The sequence below is a fragment of the Sinocyclocheilus anshuiensis genome, unplaced genomic scaffold (genome assembly GCF_001515605.1).
Source record: "Sinocyclocheilus anshuiensis isolate Anshui unplaced genomic scaffold, SAMN03320099.WGS_v1.1 scaffold2408, whole genome shotgun sequence".
NCBI classification, from domain to species: Eukaryota; Metazoa; Chordata; class Actinopteri; order Cypriniformes; family Cyprinidae; genus Sinocyclocheilus; species Sinocyclocheilus anshuiensis.
Genome location: NW_015542492.1, coordinates 95,128 through 109,929, shown reverse-complemented (window position 1 = coordinate 109,929; position 14,802 = coordinate 95,128). Strand labels below are relative to the sequence as shown.

Here is a 14,802-nt window from a genome sequence, read left to right as displayed (position 1 = left end):
GCTATAGGAATTCCGTTTTTATGACTGGATTCTACGAACCAGTCTGTGTTTTCCACATCGCGGAAATTATGTCTCAGAGTAATCAGTGCAGTTTGGGAAAGAAATCAATTAAATCTGTATGTGGATGTGTGTAAATATTCAAATGTAATCCCATTTGTAATCGTTAACATTTTCATAAGTAACTGTAATTTAATTACACATTTTTTCTTAGTAACTGTAACTGATTACAGTTACATTTATTTTGTAATTAAATTACGTAACGCCGTTACATGTAACAAGTTACTCCCCAACACTGCTTGTTTCTTACAAAAACACAAGATGTTAATAGATGGACTGGAGTCGTGTGGATTACCTGTGGGTTGTTAAGTTTTTATCAGCTGTTTAGACTCTCATTCTGACGGCACCCATTCACTGAAGAGGGTCCATCAGTGAGCAAGGATGTAAGGTTACATTTCTCCAAATCTGTTCCAATGGAGAAACAAACTCATTTACATCTTGGATGGCCTGAGGGTGAGTAAATTTTCAGCAAATGTTCATTTTTGGAAGAACTATTCCTTTAATTATATATGGCTTTTATGAGGAAAAAGATGAACACACCCAGTGCTATGTTTATGCTATGAGATATCAATAAATAGATCTCATTTCACATTATGTTCTTCAACTCAGACATAACAAAGTAATGACATCCTTGTGAAAGTTGTTTTCTTAATCTCTCTGGTTAGGTATTAGAAATAAATAAGATTATTTGTAAATGTCTTTTATGGCCATAAATGTTTCTAGGCTTACATCTCCTCTCCATAAACTAGATGAAAATAATACTTCACATTTCGTCACATCATTTACGTTGTGCATGTACCTGAAATTTGGCTTACTAGCAAAGACAAAAACGTTTTTGTGTCTTTCAAAGAGGAAAAACTGGGTACATCCAACTCTTCGCTCCACTCTTCCTTTTAACATAAAACACTAGCTGGTCCAAAAGGAAAACCTTCAGACATGAATGCTGCTGGTCTTTGATCTTTTGGTCTCTGATATTTTGCTGCAGGGATGAGATGAATCATTGCATCATAGATGATGGCCAATAACAATATACTTGTATATCTTGTATATAGCAATATACAAGATGGGCACTTATCTTGAAAATAACACTTTTTAATCACAAATGCTTCTTAATTCAGTGTCTTGGAAAATAAATATAAAACTTGTACCGATTTAAAAACGACTCTCTAGCTCTTCAAATCTCCTTAGAGATGTTTCTCCAATGTTGTTGCAATAGATTTATGAGAGTGATGAACAGAAGATTCCTTTTGCAGTCCAGATTTGTCCTCTATAAATACAAAAACAAAATAAATCATGTCAGTACCTTTTACATAGTAATGTATGCAATATATGTTTAAAAAAACATTACATATTCAATGAAGATTAATGGAATAGTTATTTGAATTCTTATTTTAAATCTTATATGATTAAATATGATAAAAATATGACGTCATTTGTGACCCTGGACCACAAAACCAGTCTTAAGTGTCAATTTTTCGAAATTGAGATTTATACATCATCTGAAAGCGGAATAAATAAGCTTTCCATTGATGTATGGTTTGTTAGGATCGGACAATATTTGGCCGAGATACAACTATTTGAAAATCTGGAATCTGAGGGTGCAAAAAATCTAAATATTGAGAAAATCACCTTTAAAGCTGTCCAAATGAAGTTCTTAGCAATGCATATTACTAATCAAAAATTAATTACAGGATATCTTCATGGAACATGATCTTTACTTAATATCCTAATGATTTTTAGCATAAAAGAAATATCGATAATTTTGACCCATACAATGTATTTTTGGCTATTGCTACAAATATACCCCAGCGACTTAAGACGTTCGGGATCAGTACGATTTTTTTTTTAAAGAAATTAATACATTTATTCAGCAATGACACATTAAATTGATCAAAAGAGACAGAAAAGACATTTGCATTATTATAAAAAAGAATTATGGTAAAGCAGTACAAACATTTACAACACTGAAGAAGAAGAAATGTTTCTTGAGCACCAAATCAGGATATTAGAATGATTTCTGAAGGATCATGGAGTAATAGCTGAAGTAAATTCAGCTTTGCCATAACATTAATAAATTATACTTTAAAATATATATGAAAATAGCAGTTATCTCAAATTGTAATAATATTTCACAATATTACTGTTTTACTGTATTTTTCATCAAAAGATGGTGAGCATAAGATGGTAGCCTTGGTGAGCATAAGACACTTTTCCATAAACATTTCAAAATCTTACCAACCCTAAACTTTTTAATGGTCGGGTAATGGTAATGTTTTTGGTAATGCTTGAGTAGCTTACTGGCTATGCATCGCACTTGCGTCTTCTCCCACTGTCCATCTGCCATGCAGCGGATCACAGGTAGGTGGCGCTGCAGGATATTAGAATGATTTCTGAAGGATCATGGAGTAATAGCTGAAGTAAATTCAGCTTTGCCATAACATTAATAAATTATACTTTAAAATATATATGAAAATAGCAGTTATCTCAAATTGTAATAATATTTCACAATATTACTGTTTTACTGTATTTTTCATCAAAAGATGGTGAGCATAAGATGGTAGCCTTGGTGAGCATAAGACACTTTTCCATAAACATTTCAAAATCTTACCAACCCTAAACTTTTTAATGGTCGGGTAATGGTAATGTTTTTGGTAATGCTTGAGTAGCTTACTGGCTATGCATCGCACTTGCGTCTTCTCCCACTGTCCATCTGCCATGCAGCGGATCACAGGTAGGTGGCGCTGTGTGAAGTTTTCACTGCACTGGTATCTGATTATAGAATTCACCTGGTAGCGATTCTTCTTGTTTCCAAACATCCTGGCATTCTCCACTTTAGGAGGTTGGTCACATGTCACTGAAAGAAGGGGAAGTCAAATTGAAACTGAATCTGAAAAATGGTCTCAACAGTGATTTGTTGGTGTGCATACCTGGACCTGTTTTGCATGTGAAAGGTAAGTGGTAGTTGCATGGCACGTCATTCCATTGGCCATTTTCATGCCAGATCATTACGACACAGTCTTCACCAGAGTTAAAATAATTGTCGGGTTGGTTAGGCCTCCAGTTCTCATATTGCTAAGGAGAGGAAGAGTAACATCCAGCATTGTGTCTGAATCAGATTTCTCTGTTATTAGAAATACAGCTTCTTAAGAGTCAGGCTTTACCAGTGAGGTCCCATCTGACCAGCGGAAGTCATTTTCCACCATTTTATCATTCAGTCCAATCCACTGATAGTCTTGTGCATATGCTGTTACAAGAGGGTGATTGTTTGTAATCAGAAAAACAACACAGATACTTAGAAACTTCAACACACGTACAGACACACACTCACCGTTGATGAAGGCTTGCTCCTCTGGAGTGATAATGCTCACCAGGTGAGCGTTTAAATCTCGACAGCGCTGCTCAGCATCCAACCAGGTCTCTCTCGTCGAGAAATGCAAGTAACAGTTGCCCTGAAACTTAGTCCAGCCCTCCTCACAGCTGTGCACATCTGAAGCAACATCACATGGCATTTTCACCACTGTTTCACAAGATATTCTTTTTAGACCACTTTTGCGAGATGTAATTGTCCCTGACACAGGCTTAGTTCATCCAAAAATGAAAAATCTGTCTTAATTTACTCATCCTCATGTTCCACACCCATAAGACTTTTGTTAATTGAAACACAAAGATATTTCTGATGAAACCTGAGAGATTTCTGTCCCTCCATTTAAAGTCCATACCACCAAAAACGATAACAAACCTGATTCTCACACATTTTGTGGAGTCAGTGGAATAGACTTTAAATGGAGGGACAGAAATCTCTCAGGTTTAATTAAAAAATATCTTCATTTGTGTTTCAAAGATGAATGAAAAGCTTATGGGCTTGGAACAACATGAGGGTGTGTAAATGATTACACAGCTTTCATCTGTGGGTGAACTATCCCTTTAATACTTGTTGTACATGCAAATAAGAAACAAATGACAAATGTATGATGGAATGTGCTGAGGGATTTGGATAAAGTCACTTTATCTTTCAGTGTTTAAAACCAGTGTTTTAAGAAAGTGACAAATGCCTTTTACGTGGCATAATATCAGCTTATCAGATAAAGTGATTTTCCACAATCGTAAGTATTCCAGAAGACAGATGATTAAATTCCATATATTAAGCCAAGAGAAACATCCAGCAGAAAATGAACAAACGAGTTATTTCTAGTCGCTGCTCAGATGGAAAATATGAACTGGTCACTTTCTGTTTACCTCAGCCTCTTCCTTTCTGAGTTACTAAAAAGGTTGTAGTTTCTTGCTATATTTTTACAGTACCTGCAAAAGCATCATTGCATACTGAATGACGCTGATGTTTAACTGCAACAGATTTCTATAAAAGGACTGGCAAAACTCACAAAAAAAAAAAAAACTCACCAATCCCTACTCAACACACACATATGCTCTGTTTCCAGGGACTTTCATTCAGCGACATCTATAGTCGTATGTCACCTTTAAGGTTGTTTTTGAAAGACTGTTAGTAGAATTAGCTGAAGCAGCCTCATACCAATCTCACAGCGGTCTCCTTCGTAGCTGGGCAGACATAAGCATTCGAAAGTGTCCTCCACCTCCACACAGGTGGCTCCATTGGCACAAGGATTTGAATGGCAAACATCAACCTCTGCAAATAAAGGTTTAGCGATTAAAGCTGACTACTATGAAGATGCCCTGAGGAAGGCCAAGCTTAGCAGAGAGCATTGAATCAGAACTCTTGGAGCTGCTTCTAAACAAATCTCTTGAGTAATTATAGCATCGATATTTTGATAAGCTGAGAAGAGAGACCTAGTAAATTGTGGTACATTGAAGGAGAGATCAGAGTCAGTTGTAGTTACTGTAAGAGCGCTGACCTGGATCAGTTTTTATGCCTCTCATGCGGAGAGCAGATCAGCACTCTTACAGTTCCAGAAACAGAAGCAGAATTTTAGAGTTCAGATTCATATGAAGATGATGGACTAGAAGTATGAGCATGTACCAGGTGTTAGAAGGCGTGCTGATTAAACCAGACTGCAGCAAAGGCACAGCTGAACAAAAACAACACAGGTGAACAGTCACTGAAAAGACATCTGGACACAAGAGCGGAGTAAGTTGAAAAGTATTTAATCACACACACGAGACACATAACCTGTAAAATGGACTGTGAGGACATCAATCAGGCAAGAGCAAACTGAACAGAAGTTATTCACAAATAAAATGCAAAAACATTGAGACACTTAGAGACATTTGATTCATTTGAAGATAAATATGAGCCTAAAAAGCAACAACAGCTGTTATAGGCAAACAGGATGGCTTTTCATAATAAAAATGTTTGTCAAAATGTCCAATAATCAAAATCCAACATTTTAAAAAGTAATCATAATTTATGTGACTGATTCAATAACTGGGTCAATTCAGTCTGACTCACCAAACTGGCACTCTTCTCCATGCAGTCCAGGTGGGCAGTAACACACGCCCACCCCATCCTTCACTGAACACACCCCAGCTCCACAAGGGTTTGGTTCACATGGGTTAAGAGAAGCTATTATGTTTTTTGAGAAAGAAAGAGAGCAACACATTTAAACATGATGAAAAGGAGCAGTTTATGTCTCAAGAAGTGAGAAGAAATAGATTTCCATATGATGCACCAATGAGTTAACCATTATTTTCACGCTATGATAACAATAAATAAGCAATATAAAAATTGTATACACAACAAATCATTAATATTGGCCAATAACGGATATGGTACTGATATGTCATGTCTCTCTATTCTATATTTTAACAAATTTTACACAATGGGAATCTCACCATTCACAGCAAGTCCTTCTGTGACAGAAGGGCTCTGTAAAGAAATAGGTTCTGTGGTAGAAGACAAAACTGCAGAAGTAACAGTTTCAAGTTTACTCGTGGTCCCCTCTGGTTCTGAATAAAGCACTGGAGGTCCTGCAGCATCACTGTAGAGGCCAGATGGCCCTTGAGCAGATAGTACAGCTGAAGGAGCATCACTGGAGTTCACTTTTGGCGTATCTTCAGTAACTGGGATCCATTCGTGTTCTTGTCCACTACCATAGGCACTTTGGTCGTCTCCACTCCCTGAGGACACCCTGACAGTGTCACTGTACTCCACCTCCCCCCTTCCTAGCTCCATGCTTTGGAAGGGCTTGTTGGACATTTCCACCATGCCATTATTAGTGAAGAAGATGATCTCACCGCTAGCTGATTCCCCTGATCTTTCTCCTGATTCAGTGGCATAGCCTCCAGATGTAAATCCACTTCCCTCACCAGACCCAAACAGCAAAAGTCCAGAAGCTTCCTGCTCACGAGATTGTTCTTTGAGATCAATGAAGCCCGACCCCAAAAATGTCAGACCAGAAAACTCTAAACCACTCCCAGAGCTACTGTGAACACCACTATCTCCAGATATATCACCACTCATCCCAGAGATATCACCGCTCACCCCAGACTCTGAGATATGTCCTGATCTGCTAAAATCCAAATGGCTTCCACCCAGCTCTTGTTCTATTAAATGTGGAGCAGTGGACACCTTCAACCATGAGCTATCCACCATGACACCACTGCCATCGATGAATGAAATGCCACTGGATCCTCCAGAGGGAAAAAATCCTGATGGAAAACCATTGAATCCTGAGGATTCCTCACTGGAACCTGATCCTGAAGAGATGCCAGAAAGGTCTCCACTCTCGTCGCTTTCTTCTGAGCTGCTGGAAAAGTCTGAGGTAGAGCCACTCTCTTCAAAGCTATACCCTGACCAACTCCCTGATCCCGATCCAGAGGTGTCCAGTCCGAAGAGGCCTGAGCCCTGGCCAAGGGGGAAGGTGAGGATCTCTGTGCCTGCCTCTCCAGCCTCCTTAGGTCGTCTTGAAGCTGATTCAACTCCTGATAAAACAGAGTCACTTCCTAAAAAGGTCACTTGGATATCTGAGCCACTGCCAGATCCTGATGAGCCTCCAGATCCACTTGGCAGATCCCCACTACCACTGGCCCCAGAGGAGTCTCCAATTGACACAAATGACCCAATCGGCTGATCACCGCTCCCACTGCCCAACAGACCGCCAGTGCCACTGGCTCCAGAAGAGTCTCCACTCGAAACAAATGACCCACTCGGCTGATCCCCGCTTCCACTGCTCAACAGATCATCGGTGCCACTGGCCCCAGAAGAGTCTCCACTTGAAACAGGTGATCCACTCAGCTGATCCCCGCTCCCACTGCTCAACAGATCATCGGTGCCACTGGCCCCAGAAGAGTCTCCACTTGAAACAGGTGATCCACTCGACTGATCCCCGCTCCCACTGCTCAAAGGATCATCAGTGCCACTGGCCCCAGATGCGCCAGATCCAGAGGGTTCTGCAGGGATAGTAGTAGGAGTGGTTCCTTCTGAGGAAACACAGATACAGGCAGAATCTAAGGTACTGCACCAAAATTAACACTCATCTTGCATTAAAATACATTCAAAATGCAATTCATCTGTACAATGACTTAAAGGGATAGTTCACTCGGGGGGGGTTGTCCATAAAATGGAAGCCAATTCTGGTTACCAACATTCTTCAAATGATCTTCTTTTGTGTTTTTCAGAAGAAAGAGAGTTATACAGGTTTGGAATCAGATGAGGGTACCAGAGAGTAAATCATAACATAATTTTCATTTTTGGGTGAACTATCCTTATAAATACACATTTTCACTCAGGTTTTTAATTATTTCTGTTTCTTTTTTATTTGAAGGGAGGGGGGGATAAAGTCAAAAATATTACATTGATGCTGTCCTGATATCAAAATTAAGAAAAAAAAACATGCAGAAAAATTGATTAAACAGGAAATGAGAGGACCCCTGCAGACCCTCATCAATTGTGTGTCAATGTTCATTGATCAGACAATTTGACTTTTATTTCACTTTTTATGCTAAGGCAAGGTTAGTTCAGGTTGTAAAAATGTCACAGGGTATTATTCCTCAAAACCTAGTAATATTTATGAATTAATATATATTAACCATAAACAATATATTTGAACATTTTTTTTTAATAATTATTCAGATGTATAATTTATGTATGATTCATGCATATTTCTTAATCTTTTTTTAGCATTGACTCATTTATGTATCCTGAAATACAATATATTACCAGGTTTGAGAAGAGCAGGGAGGGATGTCACGCTCACTATCTTTTCCTCTGTCACCGTCATATTTGGTTCACTTTCATTCAGAGACAGATCCAGATCCACTATATATAAATAAAAAAAATTACAAATATGTAAAGAATAATGTATGTTGTATAAACACTCAACAGACTAAATGTTTTACATTTCAAGGAATCTACTATTTAAGGCCTGTATATACTGTAACTATACTGTAGATGTATTTACCCATGATGCAGTATGCATCAAATTTGGAGTGCAGGTCATGAGAGCCAGTCTGGTTGGGAAACTTGTAAACTGTGTGAACTCCAGCCTTCCCTCCACCACACTGCTGCCACGGGTTACTGATGGAGTAACGTACACTGTGGTCAAGAAGCCAGCCAGCACGGCACTTACCAAAGCCCTGCTTCCAAGCAGCATACAGATCTCCTGTGGAGGCCAGGGAGGCATTTTGGCCCTGGCAGTAAGCCACTGCCTCATCGTAAGTGAATCCTTCAAATGAACGTGCATGGAACACCTCCCCTGAAAAAGTGAACATTTACTTTAAAACTCAAGCTACACAGTGATTCAGAGTAATTCTTTATCCCACAAGAGAATCCAATAATTTTTTTCTTGTTTTGTATTACTCTCAGAAACTTAAAATTTAGGTCATTTATATGTATTTACCTACCCTTTGACCACATAGCTGTTTTTATATATTGATGTAAATGATCTTACCCCGTAGTTTGTCCACATAGCAGTACACATCATAGTGTTCATTGGCAGAACGCAGTCCATAAGACCTCACCCCAGGAACATGCTCCAAATCACCAGAGCATTTCTCACGTGGAGACACAATGGGATACCTGCATAATCATTATTTACATACATTTGTAAACATATAGTATTGCAATATGAAGCAGATAATTCCACTACAATCATTTGTCATCAACCCTGCCACAAATATTTTGCTTTATACTTATAAGTTTATGTATGGTAAATATATAAATGAAAACATTAGAAATAAAAATAGACACCAAAAATTTAATAAAAAAATTGAACAGTTCATCACAATGTTACAATAGTGCAATGAATCGTACCTGACTGTCTGATCTAACAGCCAGCCAGCATCACATTGATGGTAACCAGACTCATAGGCTGCCTGCAGTTGCTGGGCACTAGCAATGACTGCACCGATGCTCTGGCATGCCAGTTGAGCCTCGACAAAGTCAAAGACATAACGACCGGAGCTTGCACGATAATGGAAGACCACCCCTGCAGAGAGAATTATTAACAATGGGTGTCAACAGATTTATCTAACTTACCTAACTTGAGTATGAAAAAAAAAACAGGGTTATAAAACTGAAACAATACACTGATGTTGATGACAATAACAGTAAAATCATGCATTTTCATGATTTATCTTTAACAGTGTTATTGTCAGAGACCCACTTGTCCCAGCATATTGTTCCAAAGGATTAAAAAGTACCATAAAATTATCCCATACACTTCGAGTAAATATTCTGAAGCCATAATACAACTTTTGTGGAAATTTTTTTATCAATTATTCACAGAAAAAACAGGTGGACCTGAAAGAGGAACAGTGTAACCCTCATAAAATGCATTGGTCTTCGTGTTTGTTGTTGTCATGATAAATTTGATTATGCAAAAACTATAACGTGAACTAAAGGAACTGAAGCCACCATGAATGAGATACATAAAATGGGACACAGTAATAAATAAGAATACATAATTAATATTAACCATAAATTGTGGTGTTTTGCAGTTATTATTACATGCATATGTCAAATCACAGAGAACAACAGAATAATGCTGAACACATACATTTTTACTGTATATTCCCACATTGATACATACCTGTGGCAGGCATGACAGCTTCGGTTTTATTCAAATGGGATAAATCAGAACCAAGATCAGTCCTGTCAGTTATCCCTTCCACAATGTCCGTAACCACCTCAGCAGAGCTGGGAGGGGGTGAAAGGGGCAGCTGGGAAATATTTAGTGCAGTATATGGGAACTCGACACTAGTGGTCACTGAGGGCTTATATGTTACAACTTCTCCCTTCAGTTCACTTATTGTGGATGTGGGCTTTAAAAACACCTGGGGGCTTTCTGTGATTGTGTCCACGCTCAGGACACCGCTGCCGGCTTCTGTGGTCGTCTCTATGTCAAATGGCAATAAGCCAGAACCCTCCTCACCCATTTCTAAATAAAAAGAATATATGAACAATATACACCTGTTGATCAGTACCTGATCAGTTAGCACCAGCTGTTAATTATTGTGGATTAAATGGATCAATAAGGATAAAACAATCACAAATATATATATATGTGACCCTGGACCCTGGGTCTTAAGTCGCTGGGGTATATTTGTAGAAAAAAAACATTGTATGGGCCAAAATTATCGATTTTTCTTTTATGCCAAAAATCATTAGGATATTAAGTAAAGATCATGCTCCATGAAGATATTTTGTAAATTTCCTACTGTAAATATATCAAAACGTAATTTTTGATTAGTAATATGCATTGCTAAGAACTTAATTCGGACAACTTTAAAGGCGATTTTCTCAATATTTAGATTTTTTTGCACCGTCAGATTCCAGATTTTCAAATAGTTGTATCTTGGCCAAATATTGTCCGATCCCAACAAACCATACATGAAAGAGTATTTATTCAGCTTTCAGATGTTATATAAATCTCAATTTGAGAAATTGACCCTTATGACTGGTTTTGTGGTCCAGGGTCACATATGTTTGTGGATGGACAATCATAAATTATAAATAAGGAATAGCGAAATAATAGATCATTTTTTACCAGAGTAGCAAAATGCATCATAGCGGGAGTCTGAGAGAGGGTAACCAGTCTGATTGGGAAACAGATAGACGGTTCGCACTCCCAGCAGGCCACCCCCACACTGCGGTCGGGCAATGTTGATGGGGTAGCGGACACTCCTGTCTGCCAACCAGCCTGCATTACAAACATCCATACCACCCTTCCATGCCAGGTACAGCTGTCCTGTGGTGGACAACTTGGCACCCAGCTTTGTACACTCAGCTTCTGCCTCCTCAAAAGTGAATTTGTTAGGGGAAGTAGTGTGGAACACATTTCCTGTAAGACGAAACAAAAGTTTCTTTTTTAGCATTTTTCAAAAGAAGTTTTTCAAAGAAGGCATTTAGTTTTCTGCCATCTCAAACATGTACCTGACATTTTCTCAGCAAAGCAGTACACGTCATACGTCTCTTTCACGTCTCTTACTCCATATGTCCTCACTCCTGGAAATTGGTACTTGTCTCCATAGCAAGCCTCACGAGGATCATGAATAGGGTACCTTTTTTCCAAAAACAGATGATATTATCTATTATATTATCACATTTTCAAGCAAAATTATAGAGCATTAACTAAATATGCATTGTTAAAAAAAAAAGTATGTCATTTTTACAGGAAAAAAATCTACAGTAAACCTGTTAATTGGTTAACTGTAAGTTACTTTACTATACATTATACGGTGAAAAACTGTAAATGTTTTGTCATTGCATTAAATGTAATTTTACTGTAAAATACTGTCAAATTTAGAGTTTTTGAAAGTAAAAACTATGAATTACATTATAATTTAGTGAAAAACAATAAAAGGACATTCCCAGAAGTACCTGCATCACACATCACATTATATATTTCTTAACATTATATTTTATATGAACAATTTTGTTTCATCTTATTTTTGTTATCAGTCATGTAAACTAGGGAGTTTTGTGTTACATTTTCTGTTGTTTAGTTAATGTTTATTGCATCAATCCAGTGACATTTTTTGTCTTGTGTATGTGCATCATCTACATAAAAATATTGGCCATGTTTTATGGACAGGCCACTTATAATGAATTCTGATTCATCATGTGACTTTTTCTCGAACCACCTGTGCTATTATGGTGGTTATCAGTACATTTTAAGATAAAAAGCAGATTTTCATGTAGATTGATATATCAACAAATATAAGTTGTAAAATATACATCCACCAATATGCCTTACTATAATACCTGAAACATTTTCACTGTATTTTTAGGGTGAATTTCTGGACACCTCAGCTGCCATTTTTACCGTAAATTTACCAGGAAATTTTTTAGATTAAAGGTAACTGACCTGACGGTCTGATCTGCAAGCCAGCCAGCATCACACTGGTGGAATCCCTCATCATATGCTGCTTGGAGTTGCTTTGGAGTAGCAATCACTGCACTGTTTTGAATACAGGCTGCCTTGGCCTTCTCAAAAGTAAGGGTATATCGTGTGGTGATTGCACGATAGTGGAAAACAATACCTAAGCAAAATAACTACATCAATTTCATATTTCTGAGAAAACAAAACAAAACGTAGCAATCACTGCACTGTTTTGAATACAGGCTGCCTTGGCCTTCTCAAAAGTAAGGGTATATCGTGTGGTGATTGCACGATAGTGGAAAACAATACCTAAGCAAAATAAGTACATCAATTTCATATTTCTGAGAAAACAAAACAAAACACACACACACAGTCATAAAGTAATATTCTCTTTAAGGATCTTCACACAAACAGTACCTTGAACTTGAACGTCAACAATATCATGACCATCCTCTATCCCATTCATGACATCACAGCGGTACACTCCCGAGTCATTGGAATGGAGCTCAGTGACCTTAATGGAGGCGTCTGTGGGTGTCATAGGGTATCCAACCATGGTGATCCTATCCAGATACTTTTTGTCGATGCTTACTACTACTTCAGATGCCGCTAAAATGTTTGTGGTCTTTTCCTTGGTGACCAGACTCCATTTGATCCGGTGAGACAAAGGGGCAATGGTGGGGGCACCAGGGTCATTGACTGTGTCGTCCTGGAAGTAGCAGGGCAGAACTAATGTGTCACCCATCAGAGGCCGGAGAGGAAGCTCATTGGGTATGCTGACACTCAGAGTGTTTTCAGGCTCTGTGATGACATATCCAGGTTAATGAGGTTTTCAAGAATACTAACAATTTTAATATGTAATTTACATAATGAATACGCACCAGTGTAAACGTAATCGAAAGACGCTGTGGCTGAGAAGACCCAGAAACACATGCTTAGCAAAAGCATGGACAACATCGTTCACCTACAGGTTTAAAAGAATGTTATCACCATCATATCTGCACATATATTCAGCAGCAACAACCTTTTTCTCAGTTTCACAATTTGAGTTGAATTACTGAAATAAATTAACTTTTCCACGACATTCTAATTTATTGAGATGCACCTGTACTGTATCAAATGGACCAAATGTGAATTTCTAAGTTCATAACAAAGGTTTGGTAAAATAAGAGGTTTTTGAGAGAGAAAACCCAACATTTAATTTTCAGTTCCCAAAATTACCACAGGAACAGTACAGTTCTCATGCCAGAACAAGCTGGTCATATTTGTACCGGGTGGTTTGGGAATTAACTTACCGTTAATTACTAAATGTCTGCCATGCATGGGTAAAGAGAGATATGCTGTTCTTCTAGTTCACAGAGTTTTTGGGGAAAAGATCTTAAAATTGTTTTGCCAGTGTTGGCTGCTTTTAAGAGTGACGCTATATTTATTTGATTTGCTGCAGAGCATTCCTATACATAGACTTATCTACACATACAGTACTGCTAGAGCAGAGAGCCACTTATTCATAGTTAGTTAAACTAGAGCTTTTTATACACTATTCCATATCGAGTTTGTCCTCTCCTTCTAGTCCAATCCAAATCTAATTTTATAAAGCAATCAACATAAAAATATCTGAGAAAGTGTGCATACATGATGCATACACTCTGTGACCTTTAAACAGTCCATTTTTAATGTATGAGGTCCCTCAAATTACTATAGTAAAACAAATTATGTTGAAGCTATAGAAATATTATGTCATTTTATATAAAGCACAGAAAAACAATTAAGCTGTTTGTAAAATGTGTGCAGTGCTTTTGTTAAAGTGCTCTGGACTGTGTTTAGAGAATGCACAAAGGAAAAAGACAGATAAGATAAAATCAGCTGCCAAAGTTGGTTTCATGGGAAAAAGGCTTAATGGCTTATGTGCTGGTCTTAAATTTTTTTTTTCCCCCAGTTGAAGCTTAAATGGAAATCATTCAAGATTTAGAGGGTAGAACATAGAAAGATAAAAGACAGAAGAAAATAATGACCACTGCTCAAATGTGAAACATTGAAAGCTGTGTGTGTTCTTGTGAAACTCAGTTGACGGCATGTGAGATAGGGATTAAAAAACAACATTATTCCTATAATGAGTGTAGGTCGCAGATACAAATGTGAGTTAAATGACAGAATCACTTAATGTTGCAACGGTTAATCTCAGTATAATCTCCTCAGAAACGTGCTACAGTGAATAATAAGTAATTATTGGAAAACGTGTGCCACCATGGATGACAAAGGGTCAAAAAAAACAAAAACTGTATTTTAGGGTCTTGCAATTGTCAAGTCCAGCATAATAACAATAGTTTGTAAAGCAAATTAAATACAGACAAACCCACTTGGGGAAAAAAAATGCTCTGATAGGTAAATTAATCCTGCATAAGTATACGGTACACTCTAAAAAATGCTGGGTTGTTTCAACCCAACTTTGGGT

The 14,802-nt window shown here is 37.8% G+C and overlaps 1 protein-coding gene across 1 annotated transcript in view; it reads right to left on the bottom strand.

Moving 5' to 3' along the window:
* Nucleotides 1-1,241: 1,241 nt before the first annotated feature.
* Nucleotides 1,242-14,802, bottom strand: part of LOC107694087 (aggrecan core protein-like) — a 16,468-nt gene continuing 2,907 nt past the window's right edge. The window contains exons 2-19 of the mRNA XM_016493679.1: nt 13,232-13,314; nt 12,768-13,151; nt 12,336-12,510; nt 11,402-11,529; nt 11,016-11,309; nt 10,059-10,406; nt 9,281-9,455; nt 8,919-9,046; nt 8,430-8,723; nt 8,189-8,287; nt 5,863-7,449; nt 5,480-5,593; nt 4,586-4,699; nt 3,386-3,544; nt 3,219-3,301; nt 2,985-3,129; nt 2,729-2,911; nt 1,242-1,324 (exon numbers count right to left, since the gene is read on the bottom strand). Coding sequence (XP_016349165.1) covers nt 1,242-1,324; nt 2,729-2,911; nt 2,985-3,129; nt 3,219-3,301; nt 3,386-3,544; nt 4,586-4,699; nt 5,480-5,593; nt 5,863-7,449; nt 8,189-8,287; nt 8,430-8,723; nt 8,919-9,046; nt 9,281-9,455; nt 10,059-10,406; nt 11,016-11,309; nt 11,402-11,529; nt 12,336-12,510; nt 12,768-13,151; nt 13,232-13,307 — 4,569 coding nt within the window. The 5' untranslated portion in view covers nt 13,308-13,314. The remainder of the gene's footprint in view (nt 1,325-2,728; nt 2,912-2,984; nt 3,130-3,218; nt 3,302-3,385; nt 3,545-4,585; nt 4,700-5,479; nt 5,594-5,862; nt 7,450-8,188; nt 8,288-8,429; nt 8,724-8,918; nt 9,047-9,280; nt 9,456-10,058; nt 10,407-11,015; nt 11,310-11,401; nt 11,530-12,335; nt 12,511-12,767; nt 13,152-13,231; nt 13,315-14,802) is intronic.